This window comes from Ananas comosus, linkage group 3, assembly GCF_001540865.1.
Source record: "Ananas comosus cultivar F153 linkage group 3, ASM154086v1, whole genome shotgun sequence".
Classification (NCBI taxonomy): domain Eukaryota; kingdom Viridiplantae; phylum Streptophyta; class Magnoliopsida; order Poales; family Bromeliaceae; genus Ananas; species Ananas comosus.
The window spans coordinates 2,748,642-2,767,433 of NC_033623.1; the positions used below are offsets into that span (position 1 = coordinate 2,748,642).

At 35.1% G+C, this 18,792-nt stretch overlaps 2 protein-coding genes across 11 annotated transcripts; one reads left to right on the forward strand and one right to left on the reverse strand.

Moving 5' to 3' along the window:
- On the forward strand, positions 6,042-9,609 carry LOC109707252 (pentatricopeptide repeat-containing protein At2g46050, mitochondrial-like). Of its 2 annotated transcripts, none has more exons than XM_020228397.1 (4): positions 6,042-7,955; positions 8,059-8,141; positions 8,227-8,288; positions 8,990-9,609. In XM_020228397.1, the coding sequence occupies exon 1, from the start codon at positions 6,146-6,148 to the stop codon at positions 7,868-7,870; it is 1,725 nt and encodes a 574-aa protein (XP_020083986.1). In that variant the 5' UTR covers positions 6,042-6,145; the 3' UTR covers positions 7,871-7,955; positions 8,059-8,141; positions 8,227-8,288; positions 8,990-9,609. The 2 variants fall into 2 exon arrangements, with proteins under 2 accessions (XP_020083986.1, XP_020083987.1); XM_020228398.1 differs by having other exon boundaries at positions 9,091-9,609.
- On the reverse strand, positions 10,850-16,858 carry LOC109707039. Of its 9 annotated transcripts, none has more exons than XM_020228091.1 (10): positions 16,736-16,856; positions 16,429-16,462; positions 15,811-16,101; positions 15,485-15,694; positions 15,188-15,391; positions 12,682-12,835; positions 12,448-12,575; positions 12,160-12,225; positions 11,980-12,048; positions 10,850-11,148 (listed from the first exon to the last, which is right to left on the reverse strand). In XM_020228091.1, the coding sequence occupies exons 5-10, from the start codon at positions 15,377-15,379 to the stop codon at positions 11,077-11,079; spliced, it is 681 nt and encodes a 226-aa protein (XP_020083680.1). In that variant the 5' UTR covers positions 15,380-15,391; positions 15,485-15,694; positions 15,811-16,101; positions 16,429-16,462; positions 16,736-16,856; the 3' UTR covers positions 10,850-11,076. The 9 variants fall into 9 exon arrangements, with proteins under 9 accessions (XP_020083680.1, XP_020083679.1, XP_020083677.1 ...); XM_020228090.1 differs by having other exon boundaries at positions 15,188-15,414; XM_020228088.1 differs by having other exon boundaries at positions 15,188-15,400; positions 16,736-16,855.

Below are 18,792 nucleotides of genomic sequence, written 5' to 3' on the forward strand. Positions count from 1 at the left end.
AAACATCGAATTTGAGATTACATATAGTTACAACTGCCGTGTAGTTACAACTACATACAACCAAATAGCTAAATGGATACTTGTTCTAAACATGTTGCTTAGATGGCACACATTTGATTGTTCTAGGTTATAGTCGAGACTCGTATGTGCTATGTTTATACACTCTAAGGGCTTGTTTGGTCCACCTATTATAAACTATGGAATCGAAATGGAATTTATTGATTCCAGTAGTTGTTGTTTGTTTTCCAAAAATTAAATTTTGATTTTCATTTCACTCTGTAATGGGAATGACCCAATGCATTTATGGCTCAATCCGATTTTGAATATCGAATTGGCCCATTCCAAGTAAACCATTAAAAACCTAATGCATTAATGGGAACTTTACTACACTAGAAAGGAAGAGGGCAAGGCAACACGACTGGCGAATATCCTCAACTATAAAGTTGGCCACGTTCCGTCATCTGGCTTATGTTCTTCATGTAGCATTCAGACCGAATGACTCTATGAAATTACGTCGATACTTCCACATATTACGGGTAACGTAGGAGACATCTCTATTTTTCCCCCGGGGGATCTTAATTACCACTGCTTAGCTTTCAATTCGCCTCTGACCATCAAATTAAATGTGAATAACCCGCCCTCCTCTCTTTGAAATTTGAAACAAGGTAATGTTGGGGTGAACCAAAAAAGTTTGGGTAGAGCCGGATCTAAGTGTTGGCTAGGTAAGCGTCCTGTAGTAAGAGGGGTAGTTATGAACCCTGTAGACCATCCCCATGGGGGCGGTGAAGGGAGAGCCCCAATTGGGAGAAAAAAACCCACAACCCCTTGGGTTCTTTGTTTCTATTGCATTCTATCTCATCGTATCACATTCAGTTCTACGATATTTGAGAATCGCCGTCAATACCTCGGCGTAGATCCGGGATAATCCTTTGTAAATAGCCAATTAAGAATTCTCAGATGATGTACTAGCAGTGCATCTTTGATGCAGTCATCGATTCTCCCGATAGGCCACAATTACCGCGAGCAAACATATTAATGACGAGGAACGCATTTTTGCTATGCTACTAATAATACTTGTACTTGCTCTGCTATTCTGCCCAAGCCTGGCTGAGGAAGAGTTACGGGGAGTAAAACACAAATATGCTGATTCCGCTTGCTTTTTCAGGGTAAGAAGGGGTAGAGAAAATGCCTCGAGCCGATGTCCGAGTACCAGGCGCTACGGCGCTGAAGTAACCCATGCCATACTCCCAGGAAAAGCTCGAACGACCTTCAACAAAAGGGTACCTGTACCCGAAACCGACACAGGTGGGTAGGTAGAGAATACCTAGGGGCGCGAGACAACNTTCAGATAGATGGAGGTAAACTAATGAGTTCGGATATTAATGAACTCTATAGAAGAGTTATCTATCGGAACAATACTCTTACTGATCTATTAGCAACAAGTAGATCTACGCCAGGGGAATTAGTAATGTGTCAGGAGAAATTAGTACAAGAAGCCGTGGATACACTTCTTGATAATGGGATCCGCGGGCAACCAATGAGGGATGGTCATAATAAAGTTAGCATAAACAACTTTGCTGACAATTATCGATTTTTATCTCAGATAGCATGACCTGAGCTACCCGCCCTTTTTTAAGGAGGACTGGATGGCCATTATCAGGAATATTCAATGTAAAATTGATGGGTGGCAAGCGAAGCTTTTATCTAGAGGAGGTAGACTTATTCTAGCCAACACGATCCTAACTAACCTCCCTTTTTTATTTTTTATCGGTGTTCAATGCACCTAAATGGGTAATCAAGCGTATCGAGGCTCTACGTCGAGGCTTCTTCTGGAATAGAGGATGCAACTCACCAGGTAGGGGATGTTTGGTTGCATGGAAGAGTGTCTGTAGGAGTAAGAAAGAGGGTAGGCTAGATATTTTGGACTTAGCCACGATGAACAAAGCCCTCCTCACCAAATAGTGGTGGAAATTCTACTCGGCGCTCCAGTTACAGTGGAATAAACTTATACATGATCTATTCTATCACAAAAGAAGGCCATTGAAGGATGTCAGATCCTTTAGACCCAGTACTTTTTGGTAGAAGGGAGTCCTTAGTCATAACGAAATCTTCTAGTGGGGAACCTACTTCAAATTGGGCAACATGTGTACTATCGATTTTTGGTCCAATCGATGGTGTGGGGAAAAGATGCTGGAATCCTCATTTTCCGAGGTTTATTCTCTTTCGCAGCGTAAAAACTAGAAAATCAATGATTTCCTCATGAGTGATGGATGGAATTGGAGCAAGATTCTTGGTGGTGGCAACACTAGTGGACACGGATTGAGCCCTAGTCACTTAGCACTTAGGGATAGGATCTCTAATTTCAGACTAGAACATAGACCGGACAGTGTACAGGAGGTTCTCGGTGAAATTAGCCTATTTGATGCTAAATGATGGGGGTACAAGGGATACTCGAACAAGCAAGATCTGGAGACTACGAGTATCTCTAAAAGTGAAAGCGTTTTGTTGAATTGTACTTAAAAGGCGACCTCTTACCGCAGATAACCTTTTAAGGAGAGGATGGACCGGTAATACTGCCTGTGTGTTGTGTGGGTGCGAAGAGGAAACCGTCGACCGCCTATTTACACGGTACATCTTTTCGAGATTTCTAATAACAACGTCCTTGGAAAATGTCCAGCCTAGCGATTTGGAGGACGATGTGATGTTGGTCTGGGATAGGTGGACGGCGAGGATTGGGCAGTCGATTAGGCCAAAGATAACCGGATTGGTAGCCTATTGGTGGGTAATTTGGGAGACCAAGAACGGCGTGATCTTTAGGAAGGCCCGGCCAAAACCCCTTCTTGTAACTTGTAAGATTAAGTAGCTATTGAATCTTTGGGAACAATTTCTCCCAGCTAATCGGCGGCATGCTCGTAGCTGGTAGTCGGTTTTTTTTTTTTTTTTTCGGCGGCCCCACCCCACCGCCCCCAAGGCCGATGGTGCCCCACCTATGTAGCTTAGTTTATATTTTCGGTGAATGAAGCGAGTAATGTGCTTTTTTTTCTCAAAAAAAAAAAAGAGAAAAATACAAACACTTTCCCCTCCTCTCCCTCCACCACTCTCCTTTCTCTTAACCAAAACCTCTCTCAAGATTCCAATAATGAATCAAACAATTTTAGATAATTTGTCATTTTATTTTTCATTCCAAAGCAATCAATTACATTTTCCATTTCGATTCCAATTATGAACTAAACATGCCCTAAGACTATTTGTATAGATGAACGTCATATTCAGTGCATTTGGAGAGATGAACATAATATTCAATACTTCTGTTTGATTTACTTAAGAAACACATAATATTTGTTAGATAATGTATGTAATCAAATATTAGAGTGAACTCCATATTAGGCTTTCAAATCATCTTATAAATAAAAAAGGGCTTTTGCTTATTTCTACTATTTATCAAAATCATAAATAACACGCTCTAATCACATAAAAAGATCTTCATACTAAATAAATTATCATTGCATATGCTCTTCTGACATTCAAATAGAGCCTAATAAATTTAATGGGATAGTTTCTAAGGTACCCTCCAAAGCTTCAAAACTTCAAAATATCTAATATATCCTTGATTGACCAAAATACTCTTCTTAATTTTCGAAAATTCCTTCAAGCATCTCCAAACCCTTTTAGGTTTACTAATAGAATTTGGAGTTTAGAAGTGTATTTTGATAATTTTAGAATAAATTTAAAAAAAAGCAAAAATCACTAAATTAATTGTCACCTTTCTCTCATCTTGAGCTCATTTGATCGCCAAACATTTGATCCATTTTTTTTCTAATGTTTGATCGTCAAACATTTTACTTTTTGTTATAAAATAATAATCTTCTGCTGTATGGCCACTTCTTTAGTTTACCTTCTGATGATCACGAAGATTATTTTAAAGCAAAATGTTAGGCCTGATTAGGCACCGTTTATTTTTTCTTCTGTAAAATAGAAATTATATTTGATTATGTTAGTAGATGACCTTTTCATTTAGGTTCTATTTGAATGTATGAATATTTTATTTAGTATATCTTGATAGTTTACTTAAAATGTTTGTACATTTGATAAATGAGTAGTGTAATTAAGGGCTTGTTTGGCCTAGATTCTGAAAAAGTAATTTCTACAGAAGTGATTTTAGTTTGGAGAATTGATTTTGGTGAAAAACTGTAAAGCATTTGGCTGAGTTTAGGTAAAAGTGATTTTCTAAAGTGATTTTCTAAAGCTATTTGGCAAAAAATTTTTGATGCTTGCTTATATTAATATTTTTACTAAATTTTATTTTAAAATAATTTAAAATTTGAATTTAAATTAAAATTTTAAATTTGAATTAAAAGTATAATTTTTAAATTTCAAATTTGTACAAAAAATAAATTTTAAAATTTAATTTAAATTGAATTTTAAATATAAATTTAAATTTTCAAATTTTCAATCTGAATTTAAATTTTGAATTTCAAATTTAAAATCTAAATTTATATTTCAAATTTCAAATTTCAATTTAATTTAAAACTCAAAATTTAAATTTTAAATATTACATTTTAAATTTGAATTTCAAATTCAAAATTAAAATTTAAAATTTAAATTTAAATTTGAAATTTGAAATTTGAAATTTGGCATTTGATTTTGAATTTTAAAATTTAAACTTTTAAATTTGAAATTTAAAATTTGTATTTTAAATTTAAAAGTAAAATAAAATTTAAAATTTAAATTTTGATTTGAAAATTTAAAATTTGAATTGAAATTTAAAATTTTGAATTTGAAAATTTAAAATTTGAATTTGAAAAATTAAAATTTAAAATTTTGAATTTTGAATTAAATTAAATTTGAATTTGAAATTAAAATCAAAATTTTGAATTTTGAAATTTAAAATTAAAATTTAAAAATTTTGTAATTTGAAAATTAAAACTTGTAATTTTAAATTTTAAAATTTCAAATTTTAAATTTAAGTTTTAAAATCTGAAATGTCAAAATTTAAATTTTATCTGAAATTTAAAATTTAAAATTTTGAATTTTAAAATTTAAAATTTGAGATTTGAAACTTAAATTTAAATTTTAAAATCTAAATTTTAAATTTTAAATTTGAAAAGTTGAGATTCAAAAATTCAAATATAAATTTAAAATTTTAAAATTTAAATTTAATGCTAAATTTATACTTTGTATCTAAAATTTAAAGTTTTGAGTCCAAAATCAGAATCAGTTTTGGAAAAGTAGCTTTTTTCTATTTCTAATTCTAGATCGTTCAAAATCGGTTTTGTGATTGTGAAAAGTAAATCAGATTTTCTATCTGTCGTTTTCAAACGCTCTACTGAGCTCAAAAGTGAGGTTGGGCTTAGAATGACTTCTGAGAAGCTAAGCCAAACACCCCCTAAATGTCTGAAATTGAATATAACATTTGGTCTTCAAATTATTCTTTGAATAAATAAATCACCTTAATCCTTAGGTTCTATTTACGTGCATGAATATTTTATTCAACATATCTCTATGATTTAATTAAAAAATTTTGTACATTTGGTATACGAGGAGTGTGGTCGAATGTCTAGAATTGGATACTATATTTCACCTTTAAATTATTTTTTTGGATAAGCTAAATTAGCTCGTAGGTATAATATGCTATTCTACCAAATCATAAATATCAAAATCTCTCAATGAATAAAAATTAAATTCCTTTCTTACAATCAGATTACAAAAAATCTTATAGCCAAAACTTTCTTTCTCCTTTATTTTTTTTGAACATTTGTCATCCATTAATTATCCGTGCAAAAAATAATGAAAGAAGAAGAAAAAAGTAATTATTTAGTTTTTATTTATTGTTGCCAAATAAACACTCTAAATACAAGTATCGCGAGTAATTCACAATTCCCTTGTATACTATCTCATATAAAAATTTTATTTAAAAAAATGAAAAGATGTCACAATTCCAATAAAATTATAAAACAAAGTCAAAAAGGGTATAAATATAATGCATTGAAATAAAAGTTAAAATTTATGATCCCATAATTTGAGGGTTCTCCATACACTTATTAGTATCTCTATCTCTCTCTCTCTCTCTCTCTCTCTCTCTCTCTCTCTCTCTCTACTTTGCTCCAATGCTCACCTCCTCTCAAAGATTACTTTGCCTCCTCCCATGCTCAAATCAAAGATACAAAACCATCATCTCACCTCCATGCTCTCCATCTCCATCTCTCTCTCCTCTGCATGCTCACTGTTTGATGAAATGCCCCAGAGACCAAAAACACCTCCTAACAAAATGGCCCAACAATTTCATTCCCCTATGGTTCATGTCAAAGATTACAACGTCCCTTCACTCTCACACAATCTCTCAAGCAAGTTCTCTTCTACGATGTTACCGCTGAAACGCCGAGCTATACTACATCTCCTTCGTTCTCGCATCAGAGAAAACGATATCCTAACGGCGATGCAATTGCACTCTCCTGTGTTGAAATACGGGTACTCGTCGGATGTTTACGTAGCAAGCGTGCTCGTGGATACGTATGCGAAATGTGGGTTTGTTGAGGATGCCCACAAGGTGTTTGTTGATATCTCTGTGAGAGACTTGGTGCTGTGGAATGTGATGGTGTCTTGCTATGCCTTGAATGGTCTTGGTGAAGAATCTCTTAAGGTGTTTGTGTTGATGAGATTAAAGGGATTTTTCGGTGATGGGTTTACCTTTAGTAGCTTGCTCAGTGCTTGTAGCTCCTTGGGTTGTTGTGAACTAGGAAGGATGATTCATAGTCTTATTGAAAAGTTGGGTCTTAGTTGTGATGTAGTTGTTGGTAGCGCACTAGTTGATATGTATGCAAAATGCTGTGAGATCGTTGATGCTCGCAGGGCCTTTGATGCTAGGGGTGCTCGGAATGTTGTCTCGTGGAACGCAATGATTGTTGGTTACGGGCAATGTGGCGAAGGTAAAGAGGCTATGAAGCTTCTTAGTCGGATGATCAAATTCGGATTTAAGCCTGATGAACTCACACTCGCTAGTATTCTTAGCTCTTGCGCCCATATAGCGGCGACCAATGAGACTACTCAAGTCCACGGTTACGCGGTTAAAATGGGTTTCCAAGATTTCGTGTCGATAGGAAATGCTCTTATTATTGCTTACGCCAAGAATGGTTTCATAGATGATGCATTTAACTCCTTTTGTTTGATCACTGGGCCTGACTTGGTTACATGGTCATCAATGGTTTCTTCTTATGCATACCATGGACTTCCTACCGATGCAATTGATCTGTTCGAGAAAATGTTGCGAGAAGGAATAAGGCCGGATGGAGTCGCCCTTTTAGGGGTTCTCTCTGCTTGTAGTCATGCAGGGCTTGTGGAAGAAGGGTTGAGATATTTTGCTTCTATGAGAAATGAATATCAAATTAGTCTGAATTCGGAGCATTATACTTGTTTGGTTGATTTGCTAGGTAGAGCTAATCAACTTGAGGTTGCCTACAGTGTTCTAAGTAATATGTGCTTGAAACCTGATGCTGATGTGCTTGGAGCTTTTATTGGTGCTTGTAAAGTTCACGGCAACACTCGGTTGGCGAAATGGGCTGCGGAAAAGCTTTTCGAGTTACAACCAAGTGAGCCAGTGAATTACAAACTCATGTCCAATATCTACTCATCTACGGGACAATGGGAGGATGTTGCTACAGTGAGAAGCACGATGAGGACTAAATGTGGCACCAACGTGCCGGGTTGTAGTTGGATAGAGATCGGTGGAACGGTTCGCTCCTTCGTCTCCAATGACATTTCATATGTGCAGGCATTAGAGATTCGGAAAATGTTGAGAGTGCTTGTTACACTGATGCAGGAAGCTAGCATGATTGATGAAATTTTGATGGATCATGAACTAGCAGTTATGTAAATACCAAATTGTTCTAGTTTATCCTATGTATTATTAGTGGGACTTCCAAGTGCTGTTCATCTCACTGGACAAGTTCACCTATCAAGTAAGAACTTACCGTATGACTTTGATTCCTTTATACAGTAGTTCATTTCATTGGACAAGTTCATCTGAAGATTGTCATTTTCTTCGTTCATGATCGCGCGTAGCTGCAAAGTATGCTAGAATTTTATCATGCTGTCTGCTCAGGTGGCAGTTCCTCACAAAACTCCTTTCAATTGATTCAAATCAGGTAATTATTTTACACTTAAGAGTTACTTTGTTAGACACTAATTTTGCAAATTAACTGGTGGTTACTAGAAGTATTCATGTTTCAGATGCATGAAGGTTCTTGAGATTGCTTGTTTTCTCTGTCCATTGGAGCCTACAAGAAAGTAAGGTGAGGTCACTCTTCCTTTTCTACTGTTGCCAAAGTAACATTGATTGTTATCGGAAACGGAGATATGTTATCAATCTTTAACATTGCACTGCTTTATACTCAACTTATTTAAGCTATGAACCTTTGTCCTCCTCCTTTCTGCTTCTCTTTTCACATACACTACTCTCCTTCGATCGTGCACTTTCCTTGTCCGAGTTGTTTCGTCATTCTCCTGCGCGGTTGCGCTTGATCATCATACCCTCTGCTCCCAAATACCTTCCTCAAATCTTTGTCGGGAGACTACGTCAGCGACTTTAGATGCTCTCGCTCCTGCCACTTCCTCTGATCCTTAGATTACAACATCTAACAGCTCCTTGGCTATTGAGACTTTCAATATATTCTTAGATGGATAGTACTCTATTATGATCTACTCATCTCACTGACCGTGTCTTCTCACTTTTATTGTTTATCTTATAATTTGTTGAGAACGTATGACAGAAAAGGATGAGTTTGTTTTGGTGACTGGGGTACATATAGCATCTCTATGATGTTTCTCCTTAAAATCTTTTTTTTTTTTTTTAAGAATATGCATAGAAAATTGCTCTATATTTTAAACTCACCAAAAAAAATTTGAAATTACTTTATTTTCAGTCAAAACTATATCTTGTCTACTTAATTCTAGTTCCCAATCTATCAAATGAAAATGGATTTGTTCTGGATAGATGACATGAATGGCATACTAGAAATTGAGAATGTGGTGGTGCTCAAACTCTCTGGACATTTGAATTAATTATGAGGCTTGATGACCATTTTCATTCATCAGTTCCCAGGTGGAAATTCATGGCTATTGCCCGAGAACTTTTTCAAGTCATGAAGGAACTGAACCTGCATTTTCATGGTTGCTTATATTTGTTTTTGCAGCCAAAAATTATTTGATATGTTTATAGAGTACAAAACATCAAAAAGAGATTTAAGGATTGTTTGGTTACACAGAGTTATTGAGTTGTAACTGCACTGTAGTTGAAATTGGATGTAAATTTAAATATGATATTTGGTTTGGTTAACTTAAATTCAACTGCTATAATGGGAACCGTAAAAGGAGGCTTAAGCACAGGAGTTGAAATTACATTCAAATTGGCTATAGTTTTAGCTGCAATATAAAATATAATAGTTGGAAAGAGTAATTTTGAACAAAGGTAAACTTACTTAATCACCTTTTAAATGGAAAAAAAAATCTTCTACACAGGTGTTAATCTCACAACCTCATATATAGAGTGATAAAACGTATAAATACAATTCCAAACTATATTTGATCAAACAAATTATTTATAATGACAACGATTTCTTCTGCAGCTGACCGACAAGATATGTATAACGATAACTACTTACAGCAATTCAGTCCATTAACACTAATAACTCATTGAGCCTTAAATAACCAACCCAAAATGTTTAAGCCTGCTTAAGCTCAACCCATAGACTTTATATTTTTATGCATAATTTCGTTCCTATTTGATGTAGAATTATTAAGGGTTAGAAACTCTTCCTGTTTAAATCCTGACGTACTCGTTAGATTCATGCCCATGCACAATCTCGTTCCCATCCCTAGCTCGTCTCATGTGTCCCATCCAATATAAAACTATTGGGGCATTACAAATTCTTCATGTTTAGATCCTGATATCCTTATCAAGTTTTTGCCTTATCCCATCTCATACCCTAGCACAAGATTATCAGGCGATATGAAACCCATCTCACACTTTCGACTGACAAACTTGGCGTTGATACAAAATATAATAATTGAACCAACTAACACTAACTAGTTGGGTTCAAACTATCAATCCAAAATACTTAAGTCGGGTTATTAGTTCTAATATGCCCTTCACACTGTTTCACATTATCCAATGTGTGATATTGGGGTGTCACACTGTTACACTTTAGATGCATAATTATTATTACATCCAAACAATCACCCCCCTGGTGCATTCATTTATGTTACTCGAACGTTGACCATAGTTTCCTTTGACATCCCAATTTCATCAGGCGCTGTGGAATGCATTTAGACACTGTCAAATTAATGATCCTATCTTCTTTGTTTTAGCTCTATTATTATTGCAAGCTCTATCATATCTAGAAACCTCTGTCACATGGAGATGAATGTTAGTCATAAACCTTTTATTCTTGCATTCATAATCAGGATTAATATCGCGCAAAGAACTTTAAGTCTTATCTAAATATTGGAATAATTTATATCCAATATTTAACTTATTTAGTACAAAAATTTTCTTGTGTGAATAGAAGCAAAAAGTTTAATTTTAACTCCTAGATAGATATTGACATTCATAATGTGATTTGGATGAAACATAATTTGAAAGTTAAATATAGTATTATATCTACAAGCTTCGCGGATAAGCCATATTTGTTTATCATCATTTTTTATGAAATTTTTATTTTCAGACGTTCATTTTTAGACTACCCGTTTGATAGGTAAATGATGTCAAAAAATTATAAAATTTAGTTTACAAATACTTTCAATAGTGTAAATCAAATCTAACAGAGTCGATCATCAATTTGAAAACCACATCATCGAAAAAAACTTGGTAGCACGCACGGATTTCCAAATTACCGATCGTTGTGCTGCCGATAGTATAGCAGCCGAACTCTACATATAATCTATTATACATCCTTAAATTAGAAGATGGACAGCAATCAAGTAAAGAAAGAGGATCACTCTTTAAATTTCTCCGTATTTGGTTTAAAAATACATTACCTCTACATTTTAGTATAAATGTTTCTGGGTTTAATTAATTCCTCGCTAAGAGCCGAGAGTCTTTAATCTCTTTGCAGTGTGAATGAAGCCCACAATGACCTGCATCTCATCCAATCGCTTTTGCAATTGGGAGGAAAAATAATTGATCAGATCACAGGTGAGAATGCTATTTCAAATGAGAAACATAAAAAGGTTACAATGTATGGTCAACCCGTCAACTATTCGCCATTCTAAAATAGACACCTCAACTGCTTTTTTTCTAATTCGCTCACCCCCTTCAACTTTTGATTATTTTGATTGAAATTATTTCCATCAACTATAAAATTTTCGAAGATTTTGTTAAGTTTAATGGTAATTTTCTAAATTTTGTTATGAAGTTTTTTAAGGGTAAACTTCATTTAGCCTTTTTGTGGTTTAGCACGTTTTCTAGTTTGCCAGGCACTTTACAACCCTATGATTGATTGTCTTTGATTCACCATAAGGACCTGCCGTTAAATAGGATAATAAAGTACCGTATTTTGCATACCACAGAGTGATTAATTACAAATTATAAGCTAGTAAAGTGTTCTAGTTTATCATCCTGTGGTTTGTAAAATTTATCACTTCGCTACCTTGTGATAAATTATAGCATTTTATTGTCCCACTTAACGACAAGCCCTTATTGTTACACAAAGAGAAAATTACAGAATAACAAAGTGAGACTTTTTAAACCACACAATGATAAAATAAATGCGCTAAACAAAAGGGGGCAAATTAAAGTTTCCCCATTTCTTAAATTGTTAACGGCTGATAGCTAATTGAGTAATTACTGTACCACAATGCTAAATTCCAATTAAGAAGGGGCATAAAAATGAAGTTTGAGTGCCCACTGCAAAGAGGCTACGACTGAGAGGGTCTTCATACATTTTTGTCATGAAGGAATAGAGTTGACAAAATATTAATGGGTACCTGAGATAAGAAATGATGTTGTACGCCATGAATTAGTTGCTCCTCGGAAGGGTTAGGGTTGATGCTTACCTGAATAGGAAAAGTTCATAGCACTCAGAGATCGATTAGTATCACAGAGCATCATGAATAGGTTCACAAATGGAAGCTTAAAATAGGGGTTCAGGTCCAAATATAACATACGAGGTTGAAATGTTTCCAATATCTCCACAAGGCGGTTCTCCCGAGTTTTGCCAAATTTACTCTCTGCTAAAAATAATGTATGATGAAGTGTAAGGATAATTGTTGCACAATAGATTCATGCATGCCAAAAAGTGGAAGCACAATTCGATGTCAATTGTGTAGGTCGCAATTCGATGTAAAGCACGCAAGTTTTTTTTTGTTTACCACTAAGTATCATATTAATGCATTGTGATCCTAGTATTGTTTACCACTAAGTATCATATTAATGCATTGTGATCCTAGTATTACTGTTTGCATCTCGAAGCCATGTGAGGGGAAGTCTCCATGGCTGCTTCTGCTACTAGCCCCTGAAGAAGAACTCCAAGGCCTTGTGTGACGAACCCTTCGTTTTGTAGGTTTCCGGAACTCTGTGCTTGCTGTTCGAAAAATAGATATTACATTATCAACCATCATTTTGAAATTATTATATGAGTAAATAGGGATTTACATAATACTCGATTAAATATACAAAGAGTTTCTTACGATAGTCAATCTCTTTCTCGCTCATGTTAGAGCTGCTGCAGAGAGAGTTGTCACAGTCGATGCAATCTTTGTCATCTTCTTCGTTACCCTTTGGAGCTTCCAAAACACTCAAAGCATTCCTCTGCAGCTTCACCTCGACCCCATTCTTCAGGACCTGCAACCAATAATGTGATCACTTCTCTTTCCAGCTTCTACAAGCAAAATGAGAAACCATATTAGTAGGACGAGCACAAGGAGACCGAGGTCTCAAGTTTATCCAAATTATGAGAGCAAAGTGTGAATTCCACTGCAGGTATCCTTGGTGAAAAGGTCGCATATGTAAGTACCAAAAATGTTGGTTAGGAGACATGGTTAGGCCTGTGGCATTGTTTAAGTTCAATCTCGGAAGATCAGAGCACATATCTTTCTCAATGTCACTCAAAATTGAAAGTCAGAAGCAAGTACTGATATATAAACCTCTTTGTTTCAATGCAGTTTAGCGATTGAATCATTAAGGAAATCATCAAATATCAATCTAATAATATTATATAAAACTGGAGAATTTCATGTGATGTCATTAAGCCATGTTCATCACCCTAGCAGAAAATAGCAGAAAACCCCGTTCAAAAAATTAAAATTTTTAATCAGTCCAACTTTACACTATTAAGATAGAAAATATCTTGATACTATTTAAACTAGATAGAAAGTAGAATTAAATCCATAAGATAGATAGAAATATCTTAGCATTTTTTTCTTTAAATTACAAGTAATCCACTAGATAGATATATTTTATATTTTATTTAATTAGAGTAGATAAAACTGGATTATAATTTGTATCCATTTTGACTCTAAATAGAAATTAAAGTAAATTTAATAAGATTATAGACATATACTAAAATAAGATATGTGTGTTTTAAACAAGATTTTGGATTGAGTAACTTTAGTATTTTATCTCTATTTAGACTAGATTTCGGCAATGAATATAGAACTCCCGGACTAAATTTCAACAATGAATACATGAATCTCAGACTAGATTTTTGGCTATGATTATATAAATTGCAGAGAAGAAATGTTATTTTACATAGAAAAAAGTACAGCTTTTTTCAGCAATCATAGTATATTTCTTCTTTCTTTTCTTTCTTTTTTTTCTTTTTTTTTGTTTCTCTTTGATTTTTTTTTTTTTCTATAATCACCTTTTTTCAGTTACATATTATTTAAAATATTTATTTTTCTATTTTTCTACTTTTAAATTATTATTGACTGGTAAAAGTTAATATATTTCTTAGTTTTCTAACTGTATATTATATATTATAAATAAACCATTGTAAACAAGCTCGCCCGTCGCATAGGTATAATTCCAGTTAGTAAATAAAGATCAGCCAAGAATCTTGTGGTTATCTCACACCCATTAACTAGAACAGAATTAGATAAAAATTAATGATAAAGTTGTGACAAATTCATATGGCTGACAGCATTCTTCTCATTGACCTAGAAGAAAAAGTATAGCTATAAAGTGAACTCAATTAATAAGTTATCATCTCATTGAAATGGTTACACGAGATGTAATCAAAACCAGTGTTTGAAAAAGCGCGAGACGCGGAGAGGCGCAAGACTCTCCTGGAGCCTAGGCGCGAGGCGCACTGCGAGACGCTCGCCTCAAGAAGGCGAAGCGCACATTTATTAAGCCTAATTTAATTTGATGTTCTACATTAAAAAGGCCCAAAATAACAATCAAAAAGTAAAAAAATGCATGCATATAGTTTAATTTGATGTTCTTGCTGACGCTGCTGCTGTTTTCGCTGCTGTTGCTTCTTGTTTTCCTGCTGCTGCTTTTGGTTGCTTACTCTGGCCACCGCTGGTTTGCTGCCGTTGCTTCCTGCTGCTAGCACAGCTGTTGTTGGATGCTCGATAGGGAGAGAATGTGGGATAACAAAAGACGGAGAGGAGGGGGTGAGCGGCTGATTTTTTTAGGGGTTTTTTGGGTTTCTTTCAAGATTTGTTTAAGTATTTTATTAGGTTTAAAGTATGAGATGCAAATTCAACACCTGACAATCCGAAAACTTGAATTTTTTTAGATTTTTCTTAATATTTTTTAAGTATATTATCGGGTTAAAGTATAAGATGCAAATTCAAAACCCGACAATCCGAAAACTTGAATTTTTTTTGGATTTCTTTTAATATTTTTTAAGTATCTTATCAGGTTAAAGTATAAGATGCAAATTCAAAACCCGACAATCCGAAAACTTGAATTTTTTTAGATTTTTCTTAATATTTTTTAAGTATATTATCGGGTTAAAGTATAATATGCAAATTTAAAACCCAACAGCTCGAAAACTTGAATAAAAAATTCCTAAAAACTTAAATATTGCGAGGCGCGCGCCTCAGTATAGCGCTGCGCCTCACTATTGTTGAGGCGCGCGCCTCAAACCTAGGCACCGAGGCGCGCGCCTCTGACACGCCTTTTCAAACAGTGATCAAAACAAACTATAAGAAAAGCCAAGGGAGGTTAAGATCGATGGATGCTTACCAACCAATGCCAGCCACCAAGACCAACAGCCTTCTTCACGACACCGTGAAGACCGACCAAAACAGACTTTGTTCTGTTGTTACCCGTAACAATAACTTTAGTGTGTCTCGGAAGCACAGAAAGCCCCTCATCTCCACTTTCTTCACGAGGAGATGGAACCCTCGACGACGAAAACATCTCCGCTTCCATCATCGCGTCCAATATCTGTCGAACCTGAGTTCATCAATCTAGATCACACCAAATTTGAACAACAGATCGTCATTTCGAATTAATGGTCCCAAAAAGCTAAGTTTATACCTTAGATAAGCTGAAATAAGCTTCAAAACTCCGAAAGCAGAAGCTCTAAACTTGTAGCTGTTGCTTCTTCTGTCAACATGTTATCAGAAGCTGAAATGAGCCTCTGATAACATAATTGAAAAAGTCATTGAGCCTTTTTCGAAAAATTCTACTTAAATTGCACTTCAATAAAAGCTTCAGTCAGGTCTAAGAGGCCCTTAATCCCTCAACCTTCCGAGTGAAGAAGAAAAAAATAATAACAAGAAGAAATAAATTATTTTTTTTTATCATTTAGATCAAAGAAAAGTCCAGAATACTCAATCATCCATACCAACTATTAAGCAAACCTTATCTTTCAGTGGGGGGCCCTACAACAAAGGATCATCCAATAATAAGTTATAGCATGGTGAAGATGAAACAGCTAAGAGGCGGCGTGGAAAGAGTTGATCGCGACTCGAACCAGAACGCGATCCAATCATTTGATTGCAACAGAGTGTTAGCAGTGCCTTTCAACAACTAGCTCAAAGAGAAAGAATCCGAACACTTTACGGACCCACCACTCACAAAATTATTTTGATTTTGATAGATGATAAGTGCATCTGATCCAACCAATGTGACAATTGACTTATCCAAAACAGCTGAGAAAGGAAAATTTGACAGCATTAGAAGATATTATTTGTTTAATTTTGTATTCAAATTTGTCCTAATTGAGAATATCAAATAAAATTACGAGAAAGAGAGGGCAGTGTGATCTGAAACTTCTTTTCAAAAACATTTTTATGATTTTTCATTTTTGTTTAAGCTCAAACCAAAGGATTAGTTGATAGATTTGAAATGATAATTTAAGAACTATAAGAGAAAGCTAGTAACAAATTTCTAATTAAAACTAGAAAAAAAAAAAAGTAAGAAAAATGAATCTTTTAGCTTAAAGTAGTAAACAAACAAATTGAAGTTAAAAATCTCACCTTTAAATCCCTTCTTTTGAGATCAACTTCTACCCTGTAGATATTGCAAAAAAGGAGGAAAAAAAAAAGATAGTAATTAAAACTTAAAACTAATCCCGGGATCCCTTAGATCAAAATGCCATACGATCAAGCTCACCCTAACTTCAAATCTCACTCCCTCAACCCCACAAACCCTAATTTCGCACCGAATTTTACCAATTCAAGCATCCGAGACCGATCAATTCAAATTAACCCAATGCACTAAAAGTTTAAGAAATCGGATTGCTCAAAAACCAAATTGAACTCCTTAAGTTTTAGTATTCCTCACCTCAATCCACGGATCCAAGCGCATGAAGCACCAAAAACGCTAGAGATCACGAAATGCCGCGGTTCGAATCCGCTGAAGCGCCAGTTCGGGGGTTCTCTGCCATGGGCGATCGCGATTCACGCTCGAATTGGGCCGGGGAGCGAGGGATCGGATGCAATTTGGTGGGGGGGTGGGCGGGGGGGGGGAAGCGGCTAAAATGAGATAATGTGTGGAAATAGTGACAGGGAGAGAGAGCTGAGAGAGGAGATGAGCAGAAGCAACACTCAATGCGCCTCAACTACGCAGAGAGTAACGATTTGGCAACCGGCTCTTAATTCATTGAGAGCTTCTCAAGCCGGCTTCGGCCTTCGGCTTCTCGGACTCGGTCGGCTCGCGCTCGGCTCGCAGCCGGAGAAAGCCATAATTAGAATATGGAGCAATTTGGAAGGGTCACAAAGTGGTATTAAATTACTCCCAAATCTTTATTCCCATTATTATCGCGAGAGCTTGGGTTTGGACTTCATTATATGCAAGCGAGTTTCGTTATCCCGAATGCAATTTCAGGCCGATTAACTCGAACTCTTCGCCGCAAGCTTGGGTAGATGACTGCTGAAAAGGCGACAATTTGGGTGGAATTGGCATCCTCGTTACTAATAAGCAAGGTGTTTGTCTGGTCCGTTTTTTTTTTAGAGAGATAGGTAGCACGCTGCCCGCTTCGTTTATTTCATTTTAGAAATAAACTTAGCTGGAAATGTGAATCAACTAGGATTCGAACTTGGGTCTCGGATACCAACCATCAAGCCTTTTGCCACTTGCTCTAAGGACGGTCAGTATAATGCGCTGTCAACTAAAGTTGAAATAGTGTCGAAAGCAGCTAAATTTTTTTTAAGTACCTTCCTAGGAGAACGAATTTAAATATTCTTGGATTCAGTATTGATTATTAAAGCGATTCACTTTAGGTCTCACCAATCTAAGTCGATCAGGATGTTAGAACGAAGCTCAAAATACTTTAGGCCCTCTTCAGTGAACGCCTTTTCCTTTCGATGGAATTCTCGCTTCTTCAGAAATGCTATGCAAACTGATTAACTAGCTAATTATGGTCCGTCTAGCAAAAAATATACTGTGTGGTCCTCTTTCGAAGATTTTTTCTGCTATGTATCGGAACCGTTAAAGAAAAAAAGGGGAGGGACCGATGCGAATCACCATTATAGCTGCGGTAGCCTCGCCCTTACACTCAAGGATAAGAGCTTACTCCAACTATGAGTCTCATCTTGTTTAAATAAACTTTCGCTATTGGGCGATTTCACTCAAAAATAAAGAAAATAAAAAACCAAATTGGAGTAAATTTTTGGTAAAATAAAATTTAGATAAAAATTTTTTTTTTTTCATTGTTCGTTTGTAAAGCTGTAGAATTGAAGTTTTTTTTGTTATTTGTTTTTTCATAATTGACTTAGCTTGAGACGGGCCGAAGCCGATTACGATATTTTGAAATTTGAGTTTCAACCGAAAATAAAAATTACAGTGAATTAAACAACAAAAGTTCGGAATTAAGGTTTCATAATTGACTTCGCTCATTTCCATTTTCGATTAACAAACACACCCTTAAGATTCGGAATTAAGGTGCAAAAAAATTCTTGTTTGGATCAAATTCGGGTCGGGCAACTGCTAGAAATAATAATATTCGCTCTGTTCTGATCTGATTCTGACCCAAATTTCAAATAACATATAGTGTTTGGATTTCAATTCGATTTAGAATAAGGTGTCTTGACCTGAACTAGCTAGACCCGCTTCTAAAACAAAAAATAGAAAAAAAAATTTAAAAACATGAATTGCTAGAATTCGAATTCAAATTCATGTATTTCAAATGAAAATGTTGTAATCCTAGAGATAATTCATGTACCTATGTAAAATTTAAAAATAATTTAATATAATTTAATTTTACTATTTTAACAATTATTATGAAACTGGATTGTGAAACCGGGTCATATATCCATTTTGGACATAGTTTTTGCAGCTTTTTTTTTATTTATTTTTTATTTTTTTAGATCTAGTTGTTCTTCGAGTCAAACTGGTTAGGC

Excerpts from the sequence above, each read along its gene's own strand:
- LOC109707039 (XM_020228095.1), bottom strand. The coding sequence starts at position 15,379 with ATGATGGAAGCGGAGATGTTTTCGTCGTCGAGGGTTCCATCTCCTCGT. Across the intron at positions 12,576-12,681 it reads CGAGAAAGAGATTGACTATC|CAAGCACAGAGTTCCGGAAA; the intron begins GTAAGAAACTCT and ends TTTTTCGAACAG. Across the intron at positions 12,226-12,447 it reads ATGGCTTCGAGATGCAAACA|CAGAGAGTAAATTTGGCAAA; the intron begins GTAATACTAGGA and ends CATTATTTTTAG.
- LOC109707252 (XM_020228397.1), top strand. The coding sequence starts at position 6,146 with ATGCTCAAATCAAAGATACAAAACCATCATCTCACCTCCATGCTCTCC.